The sequence below is a fragment of the Quercus suber genome, unplaced genomic scaffold, assembly GCF_002906115.3.
Source record: "Quercus suber isolate HL8 unplaced genomic scaffold, Cork oak 2.0 scaffold_403, whole genome shotgun sequence".
Taxonomy (NCBI): Eukaryota; Viridiplantae; Streptophyta; class Magnoliopsida; order Fagales; family Fagaceae; genus Quercus; species Quercus suber.
In genome coordinates, this window is record NW_027069854.1 from 606,265 (window position 1) to 630,476 (window position 24,212).

Consider the following 24,212-nt stretch of genomic DNA (forward strand, 5'->3'; position numbering starts at 1 on the left):
CTTGATTGTGACTATTTAAATTTGTAGAAGAAAGTGTTTTGGAATGGATAAGGTTAAGGGTCTTAGAAACGGAAACTTCTTGGAGACTGCTAATCTCTCTAGGTTCAGGGCTCCTAAGAAACTTAAACTTAACTAGATGGCCAAAAGGATGGGCAGTGATTCCTTCACTATCCGTGGTGAAAGGATACAACAAACACATGAATGGGTTTCCTTAGATTACCCTATCTGTCATATTTTTTACTAGGATAAATGTGGTTTTGAAGCATATGTTGTCCTGGCACACATGGGCTTTTGGAATGTTGAATTCAATCTGCATTTTTCCTCCACTTGCAGAAGTTAACCTTTCTTTGGTCTTTCTGAAGTATTTAGAGGGAATGATTCCTTCTTGAATGCAGTTGAGATTAGCACCTGAATTCATTAAGGCTATGACCTCGAATTCAAAATCTTTGCTGATGACAATCCTGACTTTGGAATGCCATTTCTGGAAGTTAATCCTACTGATGGTCACTAAGAACTTATCACTGGATTGAACCGGATCTTGTTCTTGAACCATATCTATAGTGGGGTTAACTATTTCATTTTCTTCATCATCAGAAAGGTTCTGTAATGAGGGTCCTTCCTTATTGCCTTGATAAGAAGTGTTTTCCAAATTTTTGATTCTTTGATCAAGGAAATTGTGATCAACTCTAAGGATGGTTAGCTCTTGCTTAAGGGTTCTAACCTCAGATTTTGTTTCCTTGATTTCTTTTTGAAGGTTGCTAATTGTAACTTCCTTCTTGGATTTGGTAAACCTATTGTAGATTTTCTCCAAATCAACCTTGGGTTTCTGAATCCTTGGTTTGGGTTTACTGGTTTCCCTAACTAAGGTTTTCTTGAATTCACTAAGCTTTGGAGATGACTGGGTTTTCGATCTATTCTATGAGATCTAAGAGGAGCTATTCTTGCTTAGAAAGAACATTGATAGTTTTGTTTCTACAACAACTATCCATGCATGGAACGGGTTCATCTGGTCCACTAAAGGTGCTAGAGGAAGCTCTAAAGGGTTCAGAGGATGACTGGTAAATCTGACGGATCTCACTACTGGAAAATTCATTGTTTAAGTGGTCAAGTTCTAGGAGCTTAAAGATCTCATCCTTCCTGGTTTGGTCACTAACAAGGGTGTTGATAAGGGATTTGGCCTTAGCTTTACACTCTTTTCTAAAATAACCTCTTTTTCCATAGTTGAAGCATTTTCCTGATGCTTTAGGAATGAGTTTTCCCATGGACTTGGATTTACCTTTCTTATAGAAATCATCTTTGCTGTATATCTGTTTTCTATAATACTTGGCTGCAGTTTTCTTCCTGTGGAAATTCTTAGAGGATTCTTTGCCTCTGTATTTGGACTTTCTTTTGGGAAGAATTGAAGGTAAGCCATATTGTGTACAAAAGTTTCCTACTTCGTACTTGGCTTTGCCTTTGCTGGCTTTACTTTGGATTTTCAAATCTCTGCACATTTTCATTCCTTCACTTCGAATGGTGCTAGAGATGTCTCCATAGGTTATGTTATCATAATCGATGACACCTAAGGGGCTATAAAAGGTTTCTTTGACCTTTTCACCAAAAAGGGTGGGCAAGCCATTGATGAACTTCTCCTTCCAAAATGGAGAGTTACAATCATTTCTGTGCACGACTCTGGTAGTGAACACATCTTCATACCACTTAAGGTCACCAAGGGTTTTACATTTAAGGTTACTCAACTTGTCGTAAATCCTAGATTTGATATTGCTAGGTTTTCCTACGAAGTGTTTCATGATCGTATAAATCAGGGTATTGACTCCATCGAGAATTTCTCTACCTATGGTTTCATCAAAGATGGGGGTTCCTTCCTCATCTTTTTGGATAGCATGCTTAATGTCTTCCTTAGACTCTTCTGTAAGGCAGTTGTTCCACCATTGCAGAAGTTTTCCTGTAAATCCTAAGGATATGAGCTCTATGACCTCAGTATGGGGATGTCCTTCACTGATGTAGTTATTGGCTACCATGGTCATATGCTGAATCTTGTTTAGGATTTCCTGTTCTGATAAACCATCTATGTTCCATCATAGAGTTTACCTAAAGACACTGAGAACTGGCTGCTAACATTCCTTTCCTCGAACTGGAGGTCAGGGGGTGTAGGTCTGGGATACCAATTCTTAGTTAAGCTGGTAGGGGTTACCTTGGGATTAAGGAGCTTGTTCACTTGTCAACCCTTAAACTGGTTTTCTAGTTGTTCTATCTCCTTTTCATTATCGAGGAAGTTCTGCTAGAACTGCTAAAGGCTGTGTGGATGTCTAAGACAACTAGATGGGAATCTAGTCTGGGATCAACACTGGTTGAAGTAGTAAATGGTGAAGTGGTGACTGGTTCCTTCTTCACAAGTTTAAAAAAAAAAAAAAAATACGGCTAGATTACTTTTACTCTAACTTAGACTAAGTGTGAAACAAGAGTAAATAAGCGCAATGACTCTACCCTAAGCCATATTCATCCATCATAAACAATAAAATGAAAGCTTAAAGAGTAGGGAAGAGAGATGTAAACACAAGATAACACCGAGATGTGTTCTTGAAGAGGAAACCAAAGAACTCGGCAAAAAAACCTCTTCGCGACCCTCCAAGTCGAAATCGATCCATTAGAGAATAAAGTTGGAGTACATGAATAACAAAAGACCCTCCAAGCCTAGTCTACCCCATGTACTTGAGCCCTCCATGCTCCTATTATCAACGGACTTCTCGGAGTCTTGTCTTCCCTAGCTTTTTGGATCCTGCAATTCAGCCCAATTACATCCGCTAATGAATGGCTCCTTCCAATGCTTCCCATCAACACCAAAATCTCACTTTACACTCAGAATGGGAGTGGTAAGTGTTTGGGCTAGCAACCTTTCAAAGATCTAGAGATGAAGAGGTAGGAGTTGAGGAAAACTACAAGGAAATGTGTAGATGATTGTGGGTATACAATCACTAACTCTTAAGTGTAATTTCTAGGGTTTTCTCTCTGAAAAGCACTCTTTACAATTTATGAGTAATGAGGGTATATGTGGGTGAAGAATTGATAAAGCAAAACACAACTTTTTGCCAAACAGAAACTTTCGCGAGTCCTTCGTAAGTTGGCCTTTCTCACGAGATTGTCGCCAAATTGAAAGCCTGGCATGACTCTTCATCTTCCAATCATGTGCTCTACATGTGGCCTCTTCGTAGGTTGCTTCTCATGAGCTACTCGTGAGCCAGTCACGAAATCCACTTATTTAACTTTTGAAGCTTGATTTTTCACCGATCTCTTGCACTCATCCCTTACAAGTAAACCCGCATACATACAAGGAAAATAATTGAAGAAATTACAATAAAATTTGGCATGAAATTAAAGCCAACAGAATATAGTTGGAAATCACAACTTTACATATGCGCACGCATAGTTGTGCCCAGAAACCCTAATCCAACCATTTTGCTTCTGTGCCTTTATTCTGTTTCCACAATATGCTTCTGTTTTGCCTTGTTTTCATGCCTACAAGTCTCTACCTTTCATGTTTGTTTGTTGTTTGTCCTTCACATGTTAGATTACGATTTCTTTTCCTCCCTTTCTTTGAAATGCTATAAACATCCATCTGATATGACCATGCATCAATGCATAAGTGCTGTGGTGTAGTGAGGTAAGTCATGCATTCACATGAACATGCATTTGTTTGAGATATGATCTTGATCTTGCCTTGATGAACATGAATAATTTTTGTGAATGATTTGCTTAGGATGTGATAACTTGTTTGTTTGATCTTAGCATGCCCATGTTTCTGTTTTGGATATGACATGTTTGTTTGGTTGCTGCCTTGAATATGATGATATGAGTTGAATGATAGATGTATGCTAGGATTTAGTGATGAAATGCCATGTTGTTTGCTTAGATGTATGCTAGTGTGTGTGTGAGTCTAGAATAACGATGTTGAATTTGCCTTTAACAAGATTAAGATGTAAAATACAATGAGTGGAAGCCGACTTACGGGTCGGGTGGGGTTGGGTGCCTAATACCTTCCCATCTCCATACCTACACTCTAAACATGTTCTCTGGTAGTTAGATCAGTCCTTCCAGGAAGGGCGCTATATATATGGTTCTTAGATTTAATCTAGGTGGCAACTTTATTTCTTTTCTCCACCCCGGTGCACTTGGCCGAGGCGTATTGCCCCCAACCCGCACTTACGCCCACAATGGTGACTCCACTAGGGATAGAGAGTTTGATTACAATGTGTCTTACTCAATATTTGTTTGCACACACTTCACTTGGTTCTTTTGTCCCTTTCACCTCGGTTGGTGATGAGTAGGAAGATGAGTACTTGTATCCTGAAATACTTGCACATAACAACAAAACTTCATTAAGCTCAAAACAAGTAGAACACAAGGCACGTATAAGGAACAAGTAAAATGCAATCAAGATACCAAAAGAGATATATGACACTAAGCATAACTTGATCAAACATAAACAGTCATTAAGAAATGACTACAATGAACATTTATCAAGTAAATGATCATCCGGTCACACAATGCAATTAAGAGCAATGCTAAAATCAATTGCATGTCCAACAAACCACATGATGCATTAAAGAAACTAAAGCAATAAGCAATAGAAAACAATAAGCATCAAGACACAGCTATAAAAACCAAGATACAAAATAGTACTAAAGAAAACCATGTTTTAAACTAAAATACTTGAAAGCTTTAAATAAAAGCACTGTAAATATCCAAAAGCTATAAAAGCGTAAAATAAAACTAGAAACCACCAAAATAAACCAATGTTATACTACTCCCCCTCAGGCTATACTCCCTCTCAAGCCTAAACTACTTCCCCTTTTTAACTGGAATGGCCAAAGGTCCTAAAATGCATTGGACTCTGAGTTCGACTTCGATTTCTAGCCTTGAAGGTATGTGAATTGATCCATGGAGTAGTTGATGTGTGAAGCTAGCATCAAATGCAACTCTTCAACCCTTCCAAGTAGAAGATCAAGGTGGTTGGGTGCTCTTGCTTGCGCTTGAGAAGAAGGCTGTGGAGTATCCTTTGATATGGAAGTGAATCGATCAATCTCTTCATCAGTGTTGCCTTCTTCTGCTACTTCTTCATCTCTCGGAATCTAAGATACACCGAGGCTTGGTCCTGGAATGTGAGCTTTGCTTCGAATGATGGTCTGCTCACTAATAGGGTCTTCCCTTTGCATGATTGGAAGCCCACCTGGAATCTTCACCCTTGCCCTTAATATAAGAGACATGATAAGGCATGGAAACGGTAGAATTAGCCTTGCATTCCTCTTCTTGATGCTCTTGAGAAAAAGGTGATAGATGTGACCATAGATGTCAATCTCCTTGTGAGTGAAGAGATCATATAAGAACACAGTCCTTGGTCCTGACAAAGTCGTCAAGTTCTTCACCGGATAGAAGTTGAAGATCATGATGTAGGCCAAGGCTCGCATTTCGGGGGTGAACGTAAACATGTGCAAAGCCTTTTTCTTAAGTTGTCCTCCAAGAACTTCCACGAGAATCTCTAATTTCTCCTTTATCTCATCATATTGAAGAGATGCATCCAGAGTCGTCGGTTGAATCTCCAAAACTTCTTGAATTGATTCTCTTGAGACAGAGAACTCTCTCCCCCTTAACTAACAGTTAATATGATCACCTTCTACAATGGCATTGGCAAAAAATTCACGAATGATGTCCTCAAACACATCGCCCATCGGATTTAGCAACTTTTTCCATGTCCTTTCTTTGAACATGTTCAGAATGAAGGTGCCCTCTAGGGACTCTAAGTCCACAGCCCTCTCTAGGACAATTGGGGCTCGTTTGTAGTGATCAAGGAAGGCCATGCTATCATCGTCAATTCTAAATGAGTCCAAGGAGATGCGTGGGTGCTTTGAAGACTTCTTTGTGGCCTTTTTCTTAAGAGGAGACACCTACAAAACAACCACCAACACAAACAAACAACAACAAAAACAAACATTGAAACAAACTTGATTAGATACAAGTTAGTCCATAAAAACGAACAAAATAGTCCTAAAAAGCATATAAACAAGCACACTAAATCTTAAGATCATGTTTTAAGTGCTAAAGGTCTAACAAGACTTACATAGCATGAGTGAAATGCAAAACATGTCAAGTGATAAAGTGTATGCATCAATTGTGCTTGTGATGTGCATGTGAGATGCATGAACAATGCATGACAAAGCACTCATGAGGCAAAGTGTGTAAAACACACAATCAATGTTCAAAACATGTTAAGCATGTAAAAACATAGTAATTCCCAAAAATTGGTACACATGGGAGTCCAAAACAATGAGAAAATGCCATTTAGGCATTTTATCAAACACTTAGAGTGCACACAAACTACTAACATATGAAACAATGCATTAACATGTGAAAATATTACCTAAATACATGTTAAAATGCCACTTGGAGCCAACACAAACACAAACAAACACAATGCGACACAGCCTAATCAAGAAAAAAAAAATTGACAATAAATTAAGTTTTTCCCAACCCCTTTCAAAATATCCCAACCCTAAAAATCCTAGAATATAAGGCTTAATCTAAGGATTTAAGAGATAAAGAATGTTAAAACATAACTTAGATGAGTCTTAGAGATGAAACCCTTGAGATTTGGTTCAGTTTTTGAGTGAAAATGTGTTTTGGGTTGAGAGAGGCACAGAGGAGGCAAAAAGAAAGTTTTGAAAACTGTCACTGTTTGCCCTTTAAAAACTAAAAATCCGCTCATTTCACAGGTAAGGTACTCACGAAGTTACTCGTGAAATGGCCTCAAAAGCATAGGGCTTGTTTCGCGAGAAGCTACTTCTCGTGAAAGAGTCACGAGAGAGTCGCGAAACTCTCTATGTAAAAATTGGGAAGAACTGAAAATAACTTCCTCATTTTCACAATTAGGCTATGAGAAGTTCTTACTCGCGACTTACTCGCGAAAATGCCTCTGAAGGAGTTTTTCAACAAACAAATTGGGCTTTTTGGAAAAACTATTAACACAAAAATGCTATAAAAAAACACTTTCAAAAACATATAAAATACTAAAAAATCTTTTTGGATTTGGTCATCAAGCAATTGAGTATATACATATCACATTTGAACATGTACAATCACACAAATGAAATAGGCATTAATTGACCATTAAATTTGTGTGTTGTGTGTGTGGATCAAGTATGAACTAGTCCATAGTCTAGTATGAAGTTTCAATGATCAATTCAATCAAGTCATACACAACTAGCACGAAGTCAAGTGACCTATGCCACTTGTAGAAATGAACATATATGACCCCTCACCAATGTGTTTACATTTAATTGAAAGCTTTTCATTTGGCTTTCATTTTTTCATGCTTTTGATCAATACAACTCAAATTTTTTAGAAACGATGCCATGAACTTTTTGATATTTTTTGGGATAATTACAATTTACCCACCTGTGGTTTGACTCGATTTCTATGTGCCTACCCGTGGTTCAAAGTTTGACACTTTGCCCACTTGAGGTTCTCACCGTGAGTGTGCCGTAACCCACCTCTGTTAAAAAAGAAGGGTAAATAAGTCTTTTTACGCCCATTTTATATCTCTCTCCTCCCAAACAAGAAAAACAAAAAAAACGAAAGAAAAAAAGGATTAAAATATGGTATAAATTTCTCACCATTCACAAACACGAAGAACACACAAACATGAAGAACATGCGTCCAGAAAACTAATACATATCAAAGCAAGCAATACCATCAAACATAAATCTATCAAAATACAACCCCAAAATATAGCACAACATTTGATCTCAAGAACTTAAGAATAAATGAATTCAAACCCAGGAACTTAAGAACAAACGAATTCAAATCAAGCATATATACAATCCCAGGAACTTAAGAACAAACGAATTCAAATCAAGCATATACACAATCCCAGGAACTTAAGAACAAACGGATTCAAACCCAGACATATATTTGAAACCCCAATTTCAAATCCAGACTTCTCAAACTCAGAAAAATTACACTCAAATCAACCACTCCATGGATCTCAATCCCAAGACCCACGGACCCAGGTCCACCCACAGCACCATGACCCCACGCGAGTGGTCAAGCTTGACGGCAGCTTCGTCTTTCACCAGAGGCCACTGGATCTCATAGGCGGCACGGGCGAGGACGGCAACGACATCATTGCCCTGGCGGAGACGGACAACTGTGAGATCGCCGGGGATCTTGATGAGGACCTCACATTCATCCTCGACGAGATTGTCTCCGCCAGCGATCTCACAGTCATCCTCTTGCCATTATCGGCGTCATCGCCATTCTCAACCTCAACGCTGTAGTGCTTGTCGATGAGGTTGAGAATGGCGCCGGCGATCTTGATGAGGACCTCTTCGATGGCCTTCAGCGGAGCCGTGGGTGAAGTTTGGTGGCCGATTGTGGGTTCCGGGAAGAGATCTTGGCCATTGTATATATGCTTGATTTGGACACTTTCCTTGTATCTTTTCACCAATACACACCAGATCACACTTTCCTTGTATATATGCTTGATTTGGACAACAGATCACACATAAAAAAAGAAAAAGGAAAAAGAAAAATGGGCCTTATGTGTTGTGAGAGTGTTTATTGTTATGTCTTTAGTCTTTAGTCTTTATTTTAGATTAGCTTGATTTGTTAGTCTTTAGTGTTTATTGCTTAGTCTTTAGTATTTATTGTTTTCTGATCTTTATTATTTTGGGTATATCCTTCATGTTCTTCATGTTCAAGATTTGAATGAGAGTGTTTTGATCCGTTTTGGGGTTTGTTTTTTACTTATTCTGTGTTAGAGTAACGGAAAGTAGATAGGTGGGTTACGGCACACTCACGGTGAGAACCTCAAGTGGGCAAAGTGTCAAACTTTGAACCACGGGTAGGCACATAGAAATCGGGTCAAACCACAGGTGGGTAAATTGTAATTATCCCATATTTTTTTGACAAATATGCCTTTGGCTTTGGCACCATACATTTTAATACATATTTGCTCCACTTTTTCCTAGTTAAACTAATTTTTAAAGCAAGGCTTTTTCAGCTTTTTTCTCTTTTTAGAGATAGACATTTGTATCAAAATCCAACAAGACTATTAACTAATCATTCATGATAAGCTTGAAGATCTATTTACATCAAACGTAAATTTCTAGATTTCGCTCATACTTAGAAAATGTGTATACATAACAAGCTAAGCTCATAAATGCACTACTCCATTAGTACGGAGGTACTAGGCCAAACTCAACATGTGATATACACAACACAAGCAATCAAACTTTTTGAGATTTTTCATTTTTATGGGTTTTTTGAAATTTTCAATACACTAAAAAACAAAGCAATAAAGTAAGATCAACAAAAAAACAAGGTAAACAAATAAAGACCTATAAAAGAAACATGCTAAAATGGAAGCAATGACACAAGAAGATTGCATATGTTATGATGCATGAAACTATAACCCTAATACATTGGAAGTATTAATGCACGGGCATAGTGAGTGATCATGCATGAGTACCCTTTTTCACTCACACTGTACAGTGTTTTAGGTGAGATCCTTAGAATGAGGGGTACGGCCGACATAACTTTCAAACCTTAGGATGAAGCTAGCTAGGCATAGTGAAATGTTTTTCAACATCTCCATAACATCTCCAATAAGTTGTTCCTCATTTTCTCCTTTAGCTTGAGTTCCCTTTGATTTTTAGGCAATGACTTCCCTTTTTCCTTTGGTCTTGGACCAATAACTTTCTTCTCAATAGTGGGGATCTCAACCTTAGGCTTCTCTACATTCTTTGTTGACACAAACTTCACTTCCTTCTCAGGTTCGCTGCTTGAGCTTCCTTCACTAGTATAGCCTAAACCAATCTTGTCATTTGAAGGTTTTTGAGAAGAGAGCACACTGTCAAGCTTTATGGTGGAAATGCGCTCCACTTTGATGTTTTCTTGAATTATTTCAAGTTCAAGGAACTTGATTTCAGAATAAGCATTTAGCAACTCTTCCTTTAGCTCTTCAACTTCACCTTTAGCTTCCTTAAGTTGCACAAGTGTGGACTTATGCTCTTCTTCAATTTTCTTCATCTTTTTAACAGCATTCTTTGCAACTTTGGCATATTTGCCATAATTTTCAAGCAACGCATAATACATTTCATGAAGGTTCTTCTTACCTTCATTGAGGTACACATCTTTATCTTCCGAATCATCAACTTCTTCACCTTCAGAATACCTTCAGAATGTACACCTAGCTCATCAACCAACTCACTCAATTCATCTCTAAAGTCTACTGTGGTTATTGCCATGAAAGCTGAATAGTTTCCCTCACTATCACATTCTCCTTTCACATCAGAAATTGAGCTTTCCAAATCACTAAGGATAGTTGCAAACACTTTACCCTTTCCTCTCAAGTAGTTTGGACATTCTTTCTTTAGATGTCCATGCCCATTACATTCATAGCACACAATTCCTTGGGTTGATGATGATTCTTTCCCATCCTTCTTCTTGTATTCTCTTTTATTATTTTTGGATGATGAGAATCTCCCTTTACCAAATGACTTTCCATTATTCTTCATCTTAAGAAATTTCTAGAAGTTCTTTGCTAGAAATGCCACCTCCTTTTCTACATCGTCTTCATCTGAGGAATCACCCAATCTCTCATTTATAGTTTTGAGAGCAAGTGATTTGCTAGACTTATGAGAGGGCAGTTCAAGCTCATAGGTTTGGAGAGATCCAATGAGTTATTGAATCTTTATCTCATCCAAATCTGTGATTTCCTCTATGGTGGTGACCTTAGCCCAGAAGCTTTCGGGTAAGGATCTAAAAATCTTCCTCACCACCTTAGCGTCTTCAAATCTTCTCCCCAAGATTGAGCTTGACAATCACTATCTCATTGAGTCTCCCATAAAAGGAATCGAATGACTCATCGTCGCTTATTTTTACTTCTTCGAACCGAGTAGTTAGCATTTAAAGCTTAGTGTCCTTAACCTTCTTGGTACCTTCGTAGGTCATCTCAAAAATGGTCCACGCCTCTTGCAAAATCTTGTGAAACTCATCAGTAGAAACACCATAGAAAATAGCATTAATCACTTTGTTATTGGCGTTTGCTAAAGCAAGAGCAGCCTTATCCCATTCGGATTTGGCTGTTGTGGGTCTTACCCAACCATTTTCAATGAAATCCCACACTATCTCATCAATCACACAAAGAAAAGCATTTATACATACTTTCCAAAAAGCATTGTTACTCCCATTAATGTAGGGAGGTGCATTAAGGGATTGAGATCTATCCATTTCACACGGGGTATAGGATCACACTAGGATATTGAAATCCGATAAGTGTACCCGCTCTAATACCAAATGAAAGCTTGGACTTGTGCTAAAACACAAGAGCTTGTTCAGACCCCCAAAAACAATTACAGTTAGATTGCTTTTACTCTTAGACTAAGTGTGGAACAAGAGTAAATAAGTGCAATGAACCGATAACTCTACCCTAAGTCATATTCATCCATCATCAATAATAAAATGAAAACTTAAAGAGTAGGGAAGAGAGATGCAAACACAAGATAACACCGAGACGTGTTATCGAAGAGGAAATTGAAGATCTCGGCAAAAAACCTCTCCGTGACCCTCCAAGTCGAAATTGATCCACTGGAGAATAAAGTTGGAGTACACGAATAACATAAGACCCTCTAAGCCTAGTCTACCTCATGTACTTGAGCCCTCCAAGCTCCTGCTACCAATGAATTTCTTGGAGTCTTGTCTTCTCTAACTTTCCAAATCCTGCAATTCAGCCCGATTGCATCCGCCAATGAATGGCTCCTTCCAATGCTTCCCAGTAGCACCAAAATCTCACTTTACACTCAGAATGAGTGTAGTAAGTGTTTAGACTAGCAACCTCTTAAAGATCTAGAGATGGAGAGGTAGGAGTTGAGGAAAACCACAAAGAAATGTGTGGATGATTGTGGGTATACAATCTCTAACTCTCAAGTGTATTTTCTAGGGTTTTCTCTCTGAAAAAAATCCTTATAATTTGTGGGTAATAAGGGTATGTAAAAAGAAAAACATAACTTTTTGCCAACCAGAAACTTTCGTAGGTCCTTCATAGGTTGGCCCTTCTCGCGAAACAGTCGCAAAATCCACTTATTCAACTTTTGAAGCTTGATTCTTCATCGATCTCTCACACTCATCCCTTAAAAATAAACCCACATACATACAACGAAAATAATTAAAGAAATTACAATCAAATTTGGCACAAAATTAAAGCCAACACAATATAGTTGGAAATCACAACTTTACATATGTGCACGCATATTTGTGCCTAGAAATCCTAATCCCCTTTTGTTTCTGTGTCTTTATTCTGTTTGCACAATATGCTTCTGTTTTGCCTTGTTTTCATGCCTATAAGTCTCTGCCTTTCATGTTTGTTTGTTGTTTGTCCTTCATATGTTAGATTACAGTTTCTTTTCCTCTCTTTCTTTGAAATGCTTAAGCTTTGAAATGCTTTAAACATGCATATGGTATGACCATGCATCGATGCATAGGTGCTGTGGTGCAGTGAGGTAAGTCATGTATTAACATGAACATGCATTTGTTTGAGATATGATCTTGATCTTGCCTTGATGAACATGAATAATATTTGTGAATGATTTGCTTAGGATGTGATAACTTGTTTGTTTGATCTTAACATGCCTATGTTTCCATTTCAGATATGAAATGTTTGTTTGGTTGCTGCCTTGAATATGATGATATGAGTTGCATGATAGATGTATGCTAGGTTTTGGGGATGAAATGCCATATTGTTTGCTTAGATGTATGCTAGTGTGTGTGTGAGTCTTGAATAACGATGTTGAATTTGCCTTCAACAAGATTAAGATGTAAAATACAATGAGTGGAAGTCGACCTACGGATCGGGTGGGGTTGAGTGCCTATCACCTTCCCATCCCCATACCTAAACTCCGAACATATTCTCTGGTAGTTAGATCAATTCTTCCATGAAAGGCGCTATATATATGGTTCCTAGACCTAATCTAGATGGCAACTTCATTTCCTTTCTTCGCCCCGGTCCACTTGGTCAAGGCATATTGCCCCCAACCCGCGCTTGCGCCCACAGTGGCGACACCACTAGGGATAGAGAGTTTGATTCCAATGTGTCTTATTTCTTAATCTTGATAAAGACTTGCTCAATATTTGTTTGCACACACTTCACTTGGCTCTTTTGTCCCTTTCACCTCGGTTGGTGATGAGTGGGAAGATGAGTACACTCCATTTTAGCCAAAGTCTTTCGGATTTCATCCCACCAACTCACAATCAATGTCATTGCCTATGATGGGGTTTGAGTACGTTAATGGTGTGCCCCTAATCCACTATAGTCCATTTAGGCCTAAGGTTGGAATCATGGCCCTCCTAGTTGTGAGTGACCTGCTGATCTATCATTTTAGCTCTAGGGAGCCTACCCACACTTATAGAGATTATAGATCCTATCAATAAGAGGGTACCCTTTATATCTCTTATTTGTTCAACCATATATCATGTATTCACCTAATTCTAAAGGACAAATAAAAGATGTAAAAATTAAAGGATGATCCAAAAATTATGGCATGCCCTAAGATAAGAAATTTTCACATATAAGAAGCTTATCCCAAAGTCCAAAGATATATCTTAACTTGAAAGGTTCATAAGACCATAGCCTAGTTGCTATCATAAGCGCAAATCAAAAGGCCTCTTGAAAAGGAGAACCCTGGGCCTAAGGTAACAAATATGCTATAGACTCAGCATCCAACATCCTACAAAACCAATATGAAATTTCTTGGGCCTCTTTGTTGCATGCCTAGCCCAAAATGATGAGAAATTCATAGACTTTGAAAGGAAGGCTACAATATATTCTAGCTAGAAGGCTACTTCAAAAAATAAAATGATGATAATGATTGGAAAAAAGAATAGCCTAAAGGTGATGGAAACATTGTAAGCCCATATTTAAGACAAAGAGTTGAAAATATCTAAGCATGTTCTAATGAAAGCCCACGAGAGTAAGATAAGAGCTTTGTTGTAAATGGACTAAAGCCCAATGAAACAAGGGGCAAGGTTCATGAGAGGAAAGTGAGTGATTTTTGTAGTTGGGTCTTCATTAAAATGGATTTAAAGATTTTCTAAGAACATCTAAGTTAATGAAAAGAACCTTTTAATTGGGACATGGGCTTCATAAAATGGGACATATATTTAGGCACCATTACACCACTAATATCAAGAAAGCGTGTCCCACTCCAATTTCAGTCCGAGAAAAGAACAGAAGGCATTTGGTCAAAATTGAGGAAACATATCAAGAAGAGGTATTTCAAGAAGAGACATTGCAAGAGAAAGCTTCTCAAGAAGGAATGGATGCTCCAATTGATGACACGATCGCGTAAAAAATATTCAAAGCAATAGAAGAGCAAAGCGATGCCCTCAAGAAATAGGAGGCCATCTCTCCAAGCTAGAGGAGAGCAAGCTCAATAAGCCCATACATGTGGAGATACATGATGAAGATGAAAAAGGGATAAGGCTGAATATGAAAGGAACAAGCAATATGAGAAAATCGCTGCGAACATTGTGGCCATGAAGGAAAAGATGGACAAGATGCAACTAGCCTTTCATAAGGCTCGAGGGATGGGTAATTGTCTCTACAACATGGGTGGAGTGGGCTCCAAAACTCCCATTGCATTGCCTTCCAAGTTCAAAATCTCGAATGCGGAAAAATTTAATGGGACTGGAGATCCTAAACAACATGTTAGGAGATATCTAAGCATTGTTGAAATGAAAGGATTGGATGAGAAGAAAATTTTGCATGCCTTTCTCCTCTCACTTACGGGAGTTGCATTAAGGTGGTACTATAGCTTAGATCCAACTAACACCAAGGTGTGGAATGAGCTAGTGTAGTTATTTATGGATCAATTCCTCCTCAACACCACGATTGATATAACTTTAAGGGATTTGGAGACCACTAAGCAAGGAATAGGGGAGACATTTTCTAAATACATAACAAGGTGGAAAGGAAAGGCATCTAGGATGGTTAATAGGCCAAATGAGAAAGACCAAATCAATATGATTATTAAAAATGTACTTCCAGCATATAAAAGTAGGCTTTTGTCATCACCTATCTTTTGGAGAGTTGTGTGATTGTGGAACTAGGATCGAGGATGCCATCAATAATAGGCAATTGGAGAAAGGTAAAGCAAAACTCTAAACAAGAAGATATATGGGGGAGGAGTTGCTGCTTCTAAAGCATCCAATCTTGTGAATGTAAGTGTCATCATACCTTAGCAACCCCTAGCCTACCCAAGCTTCACAAAGAAAGCCCGCCAAGAATTCTCTGACCTTGGAATGACCCTTACCTAAGCATATGAGAACTTAACTTCCAAATGATTCATCCAAATGATTCATCAAACCCTTATACCCCACACCTATGCCTAATCATGTGCCTTCTACTTGGAATCTCAATGAATATTGCCACTTGCATCAGAAATCCGGTCATAAAACCGACAATTGTTTCCGCCTCAAGCATGAGATACAAGACCTAATAGACAATGAAACCCTTCCTAATCCAAACATCATCACCAAGCCTAACGTTAGGAAGAAACCCTTGCCTGATTATCATCAAGCTCCCCCACCATATCAGAATTGGGTGCAAGTAGAAGAGATTGATTGGGATTGTTCAAAGTTGCTAGAAACCGTAGAGGTTAATGCGGACAAAGTCCAAGTAATATGGGATGAGGAAGATGAGATGTTGAAGAGTGTGGTGGCTGTATAGGGAATACTCCCCAAAGGAATGACCGATTTGAAGAAGAGGGTCCTAGTAGACAATGTGGCAAATATCACTAGGAGTGGGAAGCACTACTCCAAAAGAAGTGCTATCTTCCATGGGAGTTAAGGCCCCATCTCATCCTTTCACTTTTTCTCCTGAAGAACTTCCTCTGGAAGGGGTCACTCACACGTGACCTTTGCAAATCACCATCGAATGCATGGGTGCCAAAGTTCCAATGGTGCTTATTGGTAATGGATCCGCATTGAATGTATGCCCTTTTAGGACCACTCTCATAATTGACTTAGAAGTGGAGACAATCATCCCCTCTCCTTTGACTATTAGAGCTTACGACAACACTTCAAGGAAGGTTATAGGAACTTTAAAGGCTCCTAGAAACATTGGTCTGTTGGAAACAATTGTGGAATTTTATGTAATGGACATCACTCCTCACTATAACCTTCTCTTGGGAAGGGCATGACTTCATCCCATTAGGGTTATTCCCTCTACTTTGCACCAAAAGATGAAGATCCCATGAAAATGAGGAATTGCTATAGTACTTGGAGATAGTGAGATTCTAGCTTCCGTTTGTAGACTCAAAGAAGGAGGAAATGAACTTCAAATAGTGGTTTTGAGTTTGTGAATACTGATTATGGATTGAAGGATGAGAAGTACGCTACGGATCTGCTTCCGTATTGTAATCATGAGGTGATTTCAATGATGAAGAAAATGGGATACATGCCTGGTATAGGTCTTGGAAAAGAATGAAGAGGGGTGGCTGAATTCCCTTATTTCAAGACTCAACTGACTAAGGAAGGTTTAGGATTCTTTGAAAGCTACGACGGAATCAAAAAGAACCTTGGTACCCTAAATGGGAACTTTGTGAAGGAAGGAGGAGACTTTCCTTTCTATGGCTTTCCCAAGCTTTTGGTGGATAAGGACGGAAAAGTGAATCCTACCTGAGAGATATTCTTCAATGAGAAGCTCAATTTCAAGAAAAACTTAATGTGGTAATCAAGGAAATGCATGAGTAGGTCGAATGGATGGACTACATGGATGCAAAGTAATGGGAGCTATGCTAAAAGTGGAGGGGGACGTGCTTGCCATCGCCATCGAGAAGCCAAGTGATCCTTCTACCTTCATCATGCCTGCTGATAGGCAACTTAGCAATTGGACTTGGGTTGGGATATCTAAGAATATGAGAAATGAATTTTGTGATGCAAGTTCAAATGTACTTTTCAACATTTTTACTTATATGAATTCTGATTTGGCTTATTTTGATATGTCTCATAATATTGAAATTTTGCACTTAAATGATTCTAAAGACTTTGAAAATGAAATTAATAAACAATTGGAAAAGAAAATTGAACCTGTGGAACCAACTTTTGAAACTCTTAATTTGGGCAATGATGAGAATCCACGGTTAATTAAAATTGGTTTAACCCTAAGTAAAGAAGAAAGAAAAGATCTCTAAGACTTACTAACAGAATTCCAAGAAGTTTTTGCATGGTCCTATGAAGATATGTCCGGTATTGATCCCTAGATAGCCCAACACCACATTGATACCCACATTCACATGGTTCCCGTCAAGCAGAAGTTTAGGCATATGAGAACCAAGTGGCTCCTTAAGATCAAAAAGTCTCAAAACAGTTGAAAGTAGGATTCATCAAACCCATGCACCAAGCCAATTGGATAGCCAATGTTTTGCTTGTACCCAAGAAGGATGGAAAGGTAAGGATGTGTGTGGACTTTAGAGACCTAAGCAAGGCTTGCCGTAAGGACGACTTCCGTTTTCCTCATATAGATGTCTTAGTGGATAACACTGCCAGTAGTGCCTTGATGTCTTTTATGGATGGTTTCTCAAGATATAACCAAATCAAGATGGCACCTAAGGACATGACCAAGACCACCTTCACCATTGAATGTGGGATCTATTGTTATATAGTGATGCCATTTGGGCTTAAGAATGCGGGTGTGACCTATCAAAGAATGGCCACAGCCCTGTTATATGACATGATGCACAATGAAGTTGAGGTATATTTTGATGACATCATAGTGAAGACTAGAGGAAGCGAAGGCCACATAGCTAATTTGAGAAAGTTCTTCAAAAGGATCAATAAGTATAGACTGAGATTAAATCCACAAAAATGCACCTTTGGAGTAACTGCTGGGAAATTGCTAGGCTTCTTGGTAAGTGATAGAGGGATAGAGGTTGACTTATCAAAGATCAAAACCATCTTGGACATGCCTCCACCCAAGTGTGAGAAAGAGATAAGAGGATTCTTAGGACGGTTACAGTACATTAGCCGATTCATCGCCAAGCTCACCTCCACTTGTGAGCCTATCTTCAAGCTCTTAAGGAAGAATGAATCCCATACATGGAACAATGAGTGTCAGAAAGCCTTTAAATTTATCAAGGAATACCTTCTCCATCCACACATCCTAGTGCCCTCGAGGCATGGAAAGCCACTGATACTTTATCTCTCAATCATAGAGAATGCAGTTGGAAGTATGCTTACACAAGAGGATAATGATAAAAGTGAGAGAGCTGTATACTACTTGAGCAAGAGGTTCCATGATTATGAGACTAGATACACACCCATAGAAAAGTCATGTTTTACTCTCGTGTGGGCCATGCAGAAATTGAGACATATCATCTTACCTTTGCAAATATGGATAGTAGCCAGAATGGACCCGTTGAAGTACTTATTTGAGAAGCCCGCCCTAAATGGAAGACTATCAAGATGGTTGATTCTATTGGCAGAATTCGATTTGAAGTATGTGGCTAGAAAAACCATTAAAGGAAGCGCCATGTCAGATTTTTGTGCCGAGAACCCTATAGAAGGAGAAAATGGTAAAGAAGATTTCCCAGATGAAAATATTTTGGATATCGAACTAGGAGCATGGAAGATTTATTTTGATAGAGTTGTGAACCAATATGAGAATGGGATAGGAGTACTTTTGATCAACCCCGATGGATCTCACATACCTTTGGTCGTCAAGTTGAATTTCGAGGCAACTAATAACATGGCAAAATATGAGGCTTGTATTGCTAGAATGGAAGCACTTCAAGAGTTAGGGATAAAGGAGGTAGAAGTATTTGGAGATTCAACTTTGGTGATAGCCTAAGCACAAAGATTGTGGAAGGTGAAGGAAGAACACTTGAAGCCTTATCAGCAATATTTAGAGGATTTTCCAAAACCTTTGACAAGATTAAATACAATATCATACCTAGAGCTCAGAATCAGTTTGCAAATGCCTTGGCTACTTTAGTCTCAATGGTTGAAATACCCAAGGGAGTGTGGACGTGACCTTTAGAGATTGAGTAGAGCTATGAGTTGGTGCACAAGGAGAATGTAAAGTCTTCAGTTTTGGCTATAGAAGAGGAAGGAATCTGACATCATGAGATTCCTGGAATAGGGGGTATATCCTTGTGGTGCCGATAAGAGAGAACATTGCTTGATTAGAATGACGGCAATGCAATACATCCTATGTGGAGGTCAGCTCTATAGAAGGTCCTACGATGGTGTACACCTTCGTTTTCTAAAGAAAGAAGAAGCCGAAAGAGTCAGGGAAGAAGTCCATCAAGGGATTTGTGGTCCTTATATGAATGGAAGGATGTTGGCTAAGAAGATTCTAAGGATGGGATACTATTGGAATATGATGGAAGTCAATTGTGTAGACTTCGTGAAGAGTTGCCATGACTGCCAAACACATGCAAACTTGAACCATGTACCACCTAGTAGTTATACAACATGACCTTTCCATGGCCATTCTTAGTATGGGGCATAGACGTGATCGGAAGAATAGCCCCCAAAGCCTCAAATGGGCATGAGTATATCCTAATGGCAATTGACTATTTCACAAAGTGGGTAGAGGCAGCCTCTTACTCTGTACTAAAGGCCAAACATGTGACTCGATTCATAGAGAACAACATCATTTGTCGATTTGGAGTAATACAAGAGATCATCTCGGATAATGGCGACCACAGACCAATACGGCCGTAGAAGCAACCAATAAGAACATCAAGAATATCCTAGCTAAGATGGTAGTGACATACAAGGATTGGGCCAAAAAGCTTCCATTCGTCTTATGGGGTTATAGAACTTCTATCCGTTCATCAACTGGGGTAACCCCCTACTCTTTGGTTTATGGGAGTGAAACAGTACTTCCCATTAAGGTGGAGATACAATCTTTAAGGGTACTGGTAGAAACTAAGGTCCTAAAAGAAGAATGGATGAGAGAAAGATATGAACAGTTGACTTTGATAAACTAAGGTCCTAGAGGTCATATTTTTTAACTTTAAACCCAATAGTAAATTCAAACCTAAAGGTCAAATTTTTGAAATTCAAACTCAAGTCACATTCTTGCTCTATAAATATGACCATTTTCTCTCTAATTTCCATCCACTTCTACAAAATTATCTCTTCCATTCGGTTTTTGTTCCCTCTTAATGGATTTTCATTATGACATTGATTTTATTTTTCCAAATGATGAGCCTCCATTTGACTCGTCTTCTAATGATGATGAGTTGGAACTTACTCTAGCTATTGCCATAGAAGAATTAAACAATGAAGGATCATCAACATCACGTCGTTTGTTCAGTTCAACCTCGCAGGTTTATCTGGCGCAATCCTTTGCAAGGTCATGATAGGCTTTTCCATGATTATTTTGCTGAAACACTAGTGTATCCTCCTAATGTATTTCGAAGGAGGTTTCGAATGATTTGTTCTCTTTTTCTACATATCCATTCAAGAGTTGAAGCTACTGAACCATACTTTGTTCAAAAAAGAAATGCAGCTAACACACTCGGATTGTCTTCCCTTCAAAAGATGGCCGCCGCAATCAGAATGCTTGCTTATGGAGTGTCGGTTGATTTCATGGATGGATACTTGAGGATTGGAGAAAGCACTGCAATAAAAAGCTTAAAAAATTTTGTTAAAGTGGTAGTTTCAATCTTTTCTGAAGAGTACTTGAGGTCACCAAACAACAATGACATTGCATGGTTGTTAGCGGTTAGCCAACACTGTGGATTTCCAGGAATGCTGGGGAGCATCGACTGCATGCATTGGAAATGGAAGAATTGTCCAAGTAAGTGGAAAGGTCAATATATCGGTCATACCTGTGATCCAACGATAATTATGGAAATCGTGGTATCGTATGACCTTTGGATATAGCATGCATTTTTTGGGTTACCGTGGCCTCACAATGACATCAATGTCCTAGAGCAGTCTTCTATATTTTCTGAGCTTGCTGAAGGGAGTGCTCCTTCGATTAATTACTCGATAAATGATAATGACTATTTGATGGGATACTATTTGGCAGATGGTATATATCCATCATGGGTAACATTTGTCAAAATAATTCCAACACCACAGGACCGTAAAAGACAACATTTTGCTTTAGCACAAGAGGTGGTCAGGAAGGATGTCGAACGTGCATTTGGAGTGCTTCAAGCATGATTTGCAATTGTGCGCGGGCCTGCACATTTTTCCACCTTGAAATGCTTAAGGACATTATGATGGCATGTATAATATTGCATAATATGATTGTTGAAGATGAGCAACATACTTATCTTGGAGCAAATGACTTTGATTATGATCAAATCGATGATAATGGACCCGAACCGATGTCACATAATCCCACTTGTAACCTTATGCAGTTTATTGAATGTCATAATTCCATTTGAGATAGAGGAATTCATTCTCAACTTCAAGCGGATCTCGTCGAGCATCTATGACAACTACAAGGCCAGTCGTAGGAATTTGGAATTCTAAATTTCTGAGTATTACTACTTTTATTTAATGTGAACCTTCATTGGAATTTGAAATTTACTAAGTTTAATATTAGAATAAAATTTTTAAATTGCATTCCTTTGATGTTCTATGAGATTATTTATATGAATTAGCGAAATGAACTAACGCTTATCTACTGGTTTAGACTATATATGTACTATATACTATAAACTTTGTTTTTTTTACTTCTTTGATTTGCATCTGTATCCTACTGTTTTGTTCTTGAAAAAGTTTCAAATATAGGTATTCTTTATGGCTTTGTCTCTCAAGCCTGAGCTGAGATAGTGAAACAGAAGGTATAGTTTCAGTTTGGTCCATCAAAAAAGTCCTAAATTTGCTCAGCTCTCACAGTCTGTTAAAGAAATGGTTAAATACAACCAATAAATACACAAACTAGTTAGTTAAAGAGTTGCCCTATCACGTACCATTAAATTTACATTCAAATAGCATATACAACCAATAAAATCAACAAGTATAGCCACCTTCAACAAAGACATTGCTTCACCCAAAACAAAATGACAAGAACATAATCATAAATTAAATTGAATAATCAAGTGCTTTTGTCCGTGCACAATACAAAATTTACAACATTGCATCTGTTTCCTTGCACAAGTGAAGACTACAAAAATATATCTAACATGATTAGAGATTGAATAATCATGTTCCCTACACAAGTAAATACTACAAAAGAGATGTCTAACATCAAACCATCTATGCCAACCAGGTGCTAGTATCTTTGCACTATACAAAAAATTACTTGATTAGATATTGTCAATAATAATATTCAAATTATGATGGAAATTTAGACCTTAACCTCTCCAAGATTTCCAAACGACGTAGACAAATATATTCATTTTGCTTAGGATCCATGTTTCTTGTATCTTTCATCATAATTTCATCTTCCACTTTCCTCTTTTCTACTTCATTCTTCTCTTCCTTGATACGAATCAACTCTCTTCGTTCTTCGGATGTAATGCACATAAACTCTCTTCGTTCTTCTAATGCAATGCGCATATTTTCCTTTTTCTCCTCATGCATTCTTCTCTTTTCTTCCTTGATTTCGTCCAATTGGGAGGAAAGTATTGGGACCACGTCATCGCAATTCTTTCTTTTCTTTAATTTCTCCTTTTCGGCCTTCTTGCCTATGGGTTTCTCCAAGGTTTCGCTGGAGTTCATCTTATCATTATCTTCATCTAGATTTATTGAGCTTGCAAAAGTATTACAAGATTGTGTGGCTGGCTGTCTTGTGCGGACCTTCAAATTATCTCTTAGAATCAACCACTTAGCTTCATTCCTCAAAATTCTCCAACAATGTTCCAATTGAAATCATTTTTGCTATTACTTTTATACATAGTTTTTGCATCTTCAATCTACAAAAGTAAAAAATTGAAAATAATGAGAATCATAAAACTAAAAGTGCATTGATGTATAATACATATTAGATGTTGAGTTGAAATACCTTGTCATACTCAGTTTTACCACTTTCATTCTGGTTCTCAATTTGGGCTAAGTATCTACAAAACTTGTTGGTCTCCCTTTGAATTGTTGACCACCAACTACATAAAGAACCCTTGGAGCAGTTAAATTTCTTGTCATTGTGGAAGGTAGACCAAATTCTATCCCAAAATGTTGTGTGTTTTTGGTCCGTCGATGTCACGACATCTAAGCTAACATTGAGCCACGCCGGCACTAGCTTAATGTCTTCATCTACAATGAAGTTGTTTCCCCTTTGACTTCTCTTAGTAGTTGATTTTTTTGCAATGAGGGGTATAGATTGTCTCATTTCAACTTGGGGTGGAGATTGATAGACATTCACGTCTAAATGCAGAGTGGACATCAAAATACTACTATCAAAAGACTCAAAACCTTGTTCCTTGTCTTGTAAAATGTCAAGAAAGAAGGGGTTTTGTGAGTCCATCACCTAACAAACACCAAAGTAATTCAAAAGCAACACTAATAAGCAACACCAAAGTAATTATCAGGCACCAAAAAATCCACGTGCAAAAAGTATATGTCACCAGCTGATCTAATTATCACGCTTTTTTAAGTTCAAGTACAACCTATATTGGCAGTAACTAATATGATCTCCAAGCATTTTAGAATTCATGATCAGAGATGTTGCAATAACCATATCACTTACCATGCAATTGGAGATCATTGTAAGACATTGGAAGTTTAAAATTTCAAATACCACTATACTTCCAAGTTCTAGATCCACATTTCAAAAGACCACTGGATATAATCAAATTAACTCAGTTTGTATTTGGCATGTTAATAACCTCAGGTGATTAGTAATCCACCACAATTCACTTTACAGAGAGAATAAAACATTTAAGCCAAGATTTACCAAAAAGAAAACTATTAAACCCTATCACTATTGGAGACCTGAGCTAATAGCTTTTCCTTGTTCCTTGTCTTATGTAATGTTTTGCATATTGATTAAATAAAATTTCTACCGTTTATCTCAAAAAAAAAAAAGAAAAAAAAGAAAGAAAGAAAGGAAAAGCTATAGGATTACAAGCAATTTGTAAGGATTGTGATATTTGTGAACCATGTAAATGATTTATTTGGCTTGAAACAAATTCCTACCTTTTTTGAGGTAAAAGATAGAAGTGTTATTGATAAGTCCAAAACATATACAACATATA

General features: G+C 38.0%; 1 protein-coding gene across 1 annotated transcript; it reads right to left on the reverse strand.

Annotated features, from left to right (window-relative positions):
* Nucleotides 1-935: 935 nt before the first annotated feature.
* Nucleotides 936-2,021, reverse strand: LOC136062331 (uncharacterized). The gene has a single exon (XM_065761253.1). The coding sequence runs from the start codon at nt 2,019-2,021 to the stop codon at nt 936-938; it is 1,086 nt and encodes a 361-aa protein (XP_065617325.1).
* Nucleotides 2,022-24,212: the final 22,191 nt, after the last annotated feature.

Coding starts and splice junctions, on each gene's coding strand:
- LOC136062331 (XM_065761253.1), bottom strand. CDS start 2,021: ATGGTAGCCAATAACTACATCAGTGAAGGACATCCCCATACTGAGGTC.